The sequence below is a fragment of the Eurytemora carolleeae genome, unplaced genomic scaffold (assembly GCF_000591075.1).
Source record: "Eurytemora carolleeae unplaced genomic scaffold, Eaff_2.0 scaffold625, whole genome shotgun sequence".
NCBI classification, from domain to species: Eukaryota; Metazoa; Arthropoda; class Copepoda; order Calanoida; family Temoridae; genus Eurytemora; species Eurytemora carolleeae.
This window is the reverse complement of record NW_019396697.1, coordinates 191037-199000: the sequence shown is the minus strand read 5'-3', so window position 1 is coordinate 199000 and position 7964 is coordinate 191037. Positions and strand designations below refer to the sequence as shown.

General features: G+C 33.7%; 1 protein-coding gene across 1 annotated transcript; it reads right to left on the bottom strand.

Annotated features, from left to right (window-relative positions):
• Positions 1-1307: 1307 nt before the first annotated feature.
• On the bottom strand, positions 1308-4832 carry LOC111707522 (luc7-like protein 3; the record flags this gene model as incomplete). The annotated part of the gene is made up of 5 exons (XM_023480633.1): positions 4730-4832; positions 3667-3710; positions 2786-2872; positions 2505-2611; positions 1308-1503 (listed from the first exon to the last, which is right to left on the bottom strand). Coding segments are annotated over exons 1-5 (465 nt in total), but the record flags the coding sequence as incomplete, so codon positions are not given.
• Between the last annotated feature and the right edge of the window lie 3132 nt (positions 4833-7964).

Here is a 7964-nt window from a genome sequence, read left to right as displayed (position 1 = left end):
TAGAAATTTACTTCTAAAATTAGGTTGACAAATAAACGCAGCAAATTATATCAAAAATCAAGACGACATTCAAGTCGTCCTGCATACTGTTATGTTTCGTGGGACACCCTGTATGTATAGTGTATACTGCAAGGGAGTATTCTGTGCATCAAAATTTATCTCTTATATTGATTACTGATATTTAAATCTTTTAAAGCCCCAAATGAAATACACATTTCTGAAGTGTAGTACACGTACAAAAAAAAAACTTGCCAAAGTTCACAATGACTCAGATATTTGATTTTATGCCCCTACATGTTCTTTCAACCCCGATCCCATTTGGGATCAGACATGGAATTATATGGATCTTGGACCCCATGAGAAGCCGTAACTTAATTTAATCTATTTAAATGAAATCATTCTCTTTCCGCAGCCGTATTGTTTCAAAGTCGTGACCTTTACCCCCCTTTATTAAAATGAATTTTTTGTTTTTCAATGCAGGGGAAATTACTTCTCAAACTAACACTCGGCCTGAGTGTTAGAAATGGGCCAAATCTGCAAAGTTATCTTTTTTCAAGCGTATATATCTTTAAATTCAAGCCGAGTTGAACTAAACTACACCATATATTTTTAAAAAATGGATAAACCTTTTTTTAAAACGATAAATGACAAGTTTAAACTAATAATGAAGTGAAAGAATTAGTTGTTGATAATACTCGTTTTCATTTTCGAACAAATCCCTATTTTGAAACTATTACCGCATTTCAGCTCATGTCGCAGTCGCATTTTTGGAACATATCATGGTTTTGAGAATAATACTCGAGTTCATATCAATATTAATTTTCAAGCATTTACACACTTACGTAACAAACTAAGATTTTTTTTATAAAGAAAAATAGAAAAATAAAACAAAATAGAAAATAAACAAATTCTGTTATATTATGATTTAAAAATCATTATAGCATTGAGAAATAAAAATACATTTTTTTGTTCTTACAATATAGATTTAACTAATAATGCGGGAACTTGTTTATTAAAAATGCGGGAAATTTAATCAACTTTTCTTATTATGAACTCCTTTTATAATTTTGATTTCAGAAAAAGTTTTAAATTGGGAATTGTTGTCCTCGTCATGCTTTATAAAATGTTGGTTATAGTTTTATTATCGACTTTTACTCTGGATATGAGCCCGGATCCCAAAACCAAATTTGTGCCCATTTCTAACACTAGAAATGTTAGAAATGGGCCAACTTGTCAAGTGTTAATTTTGGAAATAATGTCCCCTGCAATGTATAAAAGAGAAAATGCCTTGTTAAAATATGATATACCTGACAGCCTGCCTTCTCTGCCTGGTCAACCAGATGGTTGATCTTGTCTGTCAGGATCTGTATTTTCATCTCCACCTCCTCCTGCTGCTGCTTAGACATCCCCGCCGCAGCCGCCTGCTCCATCTGGGTGAGCAACAACCTCTCCTTACTCCGCTTTATCTTTAAGGATAGGTCGTTCATCATCTTCTGACAGTAACTAAACAAACATTATTTAATCATGTTTAAAGGGACTGAAAGCGTATTATTAAGCGACCCTTCATGCAAAGATGACAATGCCCGATTTACAATGGTACCATGAAAACCTCAATTTGATCAAAGAAGTTTATGATACCGTGCGTTTCTCCATTGTTTCTTTAAAACAAGAAATGCGCAAGTCACTTTCGCAGAAAAACCGCAAATGAAAATAAACAGTTTGAAGAAACAAAAATATTGATATCTATTTCATACTCAAAATAAAGGTTTCCAAGGTACCGTTGTAAATCGGGCATTGTCAATTCTGCATGGAGGGTCACTTAAATTCACGCGCACAGTCCCTTTCAGCAAATATTAAAGGGTAAACTCAAGGGTGATAATTTCAAATCTGTACTTATGGTCCAACGCGCGTTTCCTTTATCAAGGGCAAATTTTATTACAAAAAGAAACAGGAGCTACTGGAATAGCCGTAACAAACCGAAAGGCTCAAAAGATAAAGTTTATGTCTAATAGGTCAAAATACTAAAATAGTTTATTGCACAGTGCACAAAAAGTGCAATATGTTCAATGAAAATTTTCAAATAACTTTTGCTCAAACTATTTAATATAAAAGGTGGATAAAAGGTGAATAAAAAAATTAATTTTGCTCAAACGGTTTCAATATAAAGGGTGGATAAAAAATATTCGACAGGTTAAACAAATCTAAAAGCTTTAAAATAGTTTCTTTTAACGGTTTGGGTTGCCCAAGATAGGACTTCTTCCAGATCTCATCTCGAATGTATTTCTCGTAAATTAAGAGCAGATTTCAGTCTTACCTTAACAGACGCAGATAAAGAAAGAAGATAATGTTAAAAATTTTCCTGATCATGTATTATTTTTAAGAAATTAAAGCCGAAACTCAACCTGTTCACCTTTTTCCTCTTCAAATTAATTTCAAGTAAAGATCACAATTGAGAAAATTTCTAAATTTACTAAACCTTGAATATATTCCCAATCTAAACTGACCTAATAAACTCATCTAGCACGGCCATTTTTTTGCTTCCTTCCTTAGCCGCCTCGTACTTCTTCTTTAACTCCTCGTCATGGATTCTGGGGCAGACTCCCAGATCAACCTAAACAAGTAAAAGGTAACACAAACTAAAAGACGACCCCCCCCTCATCAAGTTATTTTGCCAAACAAATATGCTCCTTCGCTGCAATTACATCTTTAAATATACTGTCTTAATTGAAAATATAATCTCATGATCATCAAATAATATGATTATAATACAAATGAATTCAAATACCTTGGTGTTGGTAAATAAATCGTGAGGACAGAAATCCACCAGAAAATATTTACAAACAGAACTGTCTTCCCAAGTTATATCTGCAACCTAAACATTAAACATAAAAATCAATGCTCATTCAAAATTTTTTTAATTAACGCAGGGTTGAATATTTTATTGAAAATCCCCCCTCCACCCCTCAGGTAAGGTGTCTTATTATCTTGAATTTTTGGGGTTTAAAGTGAAAAAAATGGTTGGAATGTTTTCCAGTTTATGTACAATTTATCATTTTCCCCAGTGTAGAGCATCGAAAAATATTATCCTAATATTAAGAATAAAATTCTAATATTATGAGTAAAATTGAATAAAATATCCAATCATCTTGTGTTTTCATTCGGGACAATATGTTATCCTTTTTGGGATTTTTACATATTATGTTGGTTTTCAGATTCACTTCAATAAATGCAAGCTTTTAGTGCATTAGAGATAAAAAACTAAAAGTAACCCTCAATCAAATTTAAAGTAGTTACATCAAAATATTTGTCAACTTAAAATTCAAATATCAACAAAGGTTCCTAAAAAAAAAGTGCAAAAAAGAAATTCCAATAAAATTGATGAAGAAAATCTTCCAATTAATATGACTTCAGACGTAAAAGCAAGCGACCCTTCTCAGATTCCTATTATAGAGACAGGCTTCTCAGATTCAACAACGGCACTTTGTAAATCTTTATCTCAGTAACAATCGTCCCATTGCTATCTTGAAAAGTAACGATTTCTGAAAACGTCCTTCACTCTCTCTATTCTCCCCGAAGTCACTATTACGGAAACACAAAAATAATCGCTTTCACCATTTTTATTTAACTTAGAGAAAGAAGTAAAAAGCTACGATTTTAACACTTTACCTTCTCATTAGGATGTGCATTTCTATTCCGTCCCATCAACTCGTCTAAATATAATATGGAAACATTAAACAGTCAGATAATTCAAGATGATGGGGGGGGGGAGTCTAGTTTTCTATTGTCTTGGATCAGGTGAAGAACAAGGCAAAATAGTAAATAGCTTTTATAAACTAATAAATTAAATAGATATCAAAATACCCTTTACTATTGAAAATTGTATAATAGTTGTACGTACATTTTAAACAAAAAAAAGAGAGTTGAATAAAAGCGGGGGGGGGGCGTTTCTTGTGATTGTCTTATGCATAGTTTAGTAAAAGGGTATAACTCTTTTCAAAACAGGGGTCTGTCATAGAGAATGCTTTTTGGACCCCCCCCGCCTCCCCCCGTCAAGTTTTCAACATGACCAATAATTTTTAACAAAATTAATAATATATCATGCTAGGGTGCAGGCTGCGGGCCATATGTCCAACTACGCTCATGCGTTAAATGTAAGGTGGATGTCCATAATCCTTGGTACATCCCTAGTTTAAGATTTTTGGAACTCTCCCCCCCCCCCCATCAATCAAGTTTGTACATGACCTCGGTTTAAACAATTTTCTACAAAGTTAATGTTTACAGAGTATTATTTCAAGGTCAGGTTAGGTTAAATCCATTTCTGGGCCGAGCGCTGCGGCTAGGAGAGGCTAGGTGGCCGGGCGCTGCGGCCACATGACAATTATATCCATGTGTTACATATAAGATGAAAGTACAAGTTTATGGGGGGGGGGGGGTCCTAAAAGCGAACATTAGGATATAACCAAATCCTCTAATAGGAAATTACTAAATAATACGTTTTACTGTCGTAAATTTCATAATAATTGTGCGTCTTTAACTATGTCATCATAGTATATACTCTAAAACGCTGTTATAATCATGAATCATTATATAAATTATCTCATATATAACACATTGATATAATTGGTCATGTGGCCGCAACGCCCCACCCCCTGGCCTGGCCTAGCCGCAACGCTCGGCCCAAAAAATCTCTTAATCTAACCTAACCCGGAAATAATACTAAAAACATTACCTAACATCGCTGCTATTTCATTTTTCGCCATTTTGCCAACTTCCACAGAATCTGTAAAAATAATCAAATATGAATCTGTCTCCCTCCTCCGATCGGTCCGAAGATATATTATAAATTAATCTGTCGTTAAATGCTATCTTATATACTGTAATATAGATTATTTTTAAATAAGACTTTGTAAAAACCTTTCAATAAATAAAATATAAGAACAAGATCAATTTTCGGTCGGCATCATTGACAATTGTTAAAAACATTTGTATGAAAATATGGACATGCGGATGCCGCGTAGTTTTAGAAATTTTACCTAAAGATCGTCTTCAATCAAATTCAAAAATAAAAAGAATTATTTTAAAATGGAGAAAATTGGGAAAATTAACTTCTCTCCGTTGCGACATGGAAAAAAAATTTACATTTAAATATTTGAGACTAAAATAAACGACAATTCCAAGTTGATCTCTCACAATATATTTTTACTTAAAATGGAAATAATTTTCATCAAAATAGTAAAAATTCCTAGTTATAGTTTATATTATTAAATTCTATGCGATTTTAAAAAAAATTTAAAGTTTAAATCTTTTTGTCTTTGATTGTCTCTTTTATTTACATTTGGAGGATTTATGTCCTCAATCAGCTGATTTTTTGAGGTTATCGCGAACATTGAGCGTACACACCCGTCTTATTTTGCAGATCAATACAAAACACAGGCTTTGGCAGCCTTGCAGTGATTTAAGAATTTAAGATGCTTGCCTTCTGATGCATATAGAAATAAACGTTAATAAATCAATAAACAAGCGATGTTTTAAAAGACAATTAATGTTTATTTGATTGTTTACATTGCACATTTTATACTAATTTTTAAAAGATGGTTTGAATTTGATATTTGCTTTGCAACGTCTACTAAACATAACTGGTATATTTCTAGAGAACGATTTTTGGACCCCAGCCCCCCTCCTATCAATTTTGTACATGGGTCTGACAGGAAGTGTCTTAACTTAACCTAACCTGTGGCCGCAGCGCTCGGCCCCCTAGTCTGTCCTAGCCGCAGCGCTCGGCCCAGAAAGTGTCTTGACTAACCTAACATGTGGCCGCAGCGCTCGGCCCCCTACAAATACATACAACAATTGTTTAAAATAATACAACAATTGTTTAAAAGGTGGTTTCATAATTGGCAGAAAAAGCAATTAAATACCCCCTCCCCCCCCCTCTAAAAAATGGTAATATCCTAGAGAACGATTTTTGGACCCTTGCATCCTCCCCTCCTATCAATTTTGTACATGGGTCTTACAGGAAGTGTCTTAACTTAACCTAACCTGTGGCCGCAGCGCTCGGCCCCCTAGCCTGTCCTAGCCGCAGCGCTCGGCCCAGAAAGTGTCTTGACTAACCTAACATGTGGCCGCAGCGCTCGGCCCCCTACAAATACATACAACAATTGTTTAAAATAATACAACAATTGTTTAAAAGGTGGTTTCATAATTGGCAGAAAAAGAAATTTAATACCCCCCCCCCCCCCCCTCTAAAAAATGGTAATATCCTAGAGAACGATTTTTGGACCCTTGCCCCCCTCCTCCTGTCAATTTTGTCGCAGCGCTTGGCCCCCTAGCCTATTCTAGCCGCAGCGTTCGACCCAGAAACTGTCCTATCTAACCTAACCCTGAAATAATACAAAATATATATTTATTGTTGACAATGGTTGAAATCTAGGTAATGTACAAAATTGATAGGAGGGGGAGGCCGGGGGGAGGGGGTCCAAAAATCGTATAAGCTAGGACGGACCCAAAAAAGTTCTTTAAGTGATCCACCATGTTCATGCATGTCAAGCTTTCCTTGCCAAATTAAAATGTGAAGAAAAGTTAAGTTTGCCGAATTATTTAAAGATTTATAGATATATTTGATATTCATAAAGTTTTCATCCAATTCCAGGCATCTTTCAGCAGGGGCCCCTGCCCCGGTTAATATGGTGAAAAACTTTTTAAAAAATTCTAACTGTACAATTCATGGAGGGATTAAACTATCTTTTCAAGCTTACAGAGGGGGGTTAAATTAAACTAAGGTTAGAGACAATTTAAAAAAGTTAAAAAAGGTATAGAGAAATCTCAACCAAACATGGAATAAAATACAGACTGTTGCAGTTCAGGGTATATATTTCGATCAAAATATTATCATCAATCATCAGTTCAAGGATGTGTTGGGTTGGTGATGTCTAGATTTAAACTGTTTAGTATCAAAACAAAAAATATATATTGTATATCATAATTCCAACAATATGAATATAAAGTGTGTCTTATAAAAAAAATTGCAAAAAATTAATTCTGAAAAAAGTAGAGAATAAAATTGCTGTGTATAAAATGTATGTGTATTAAAAAAGTTATTTAAAGAAAATAGTTCTAATTTGTTTTAGTACAGAAAAAAATAAAGAAAAAAGGGAGAAAGAAAATAACATGATAAAAATGATTAGTTATCAGGACACTTTTTATTCCAAAGAATAGAAAAATTTAAGGATAAAAAAGTCTTGATTTCAGATTTTTGTCCGCTTACCAATGTACAACTAAATGTACATGGTTTCAATAAATGTACATTGGCCTTAGGCGAAAACTAAGTCATGTACAAGTCTCTGTACAATTACAAGGTAAAAAAGTTAATATGAAATCACTTTCTTTTATTAAAGGGGTTTATTTAACTTTTAAAAAATTAAATGAAAATTAAAATGTCTCAAACTAAACAAAATGTTTGTTTTNAGAATGTATTCAGGAAAAGCGTTACACGTACATAGTATGACCAACACAGTATTAACCAGAAAACTATTGAATTACTGTCGAATAAGAATTTGAAATAGATCCATAAAAAAATAGTAAGTCCTTACTTGATTTTGTAAAGTCACTTTGTAGTATGGAAGTAGGACGTATTTAAAACTGAACTTTATTTTGATATCGGGGTTTTAAACGTTTTTTTTACTATTTTGATTATTTATGTTCTGTATAGTGAAACCTATTAAACTGTGGAATAGGAATTCCACTAAAGTTATGATATTGAATAGTCTAATGAAAATGAAACACAGAAATTGTGCAGTGTACACAGCCCAGACAAATACGATTGCTTTTTGTTTTCCTATTCCACAGTTCTAAGAATCCCACTTCAGTATAGATACTCATGAATACTTTGCAGGCGACCTACCCCTCCACCCTCTCCTTCTCATCCAACGAGATCTTCATTGAGCTGCCGGGGGCACGCTCTGACA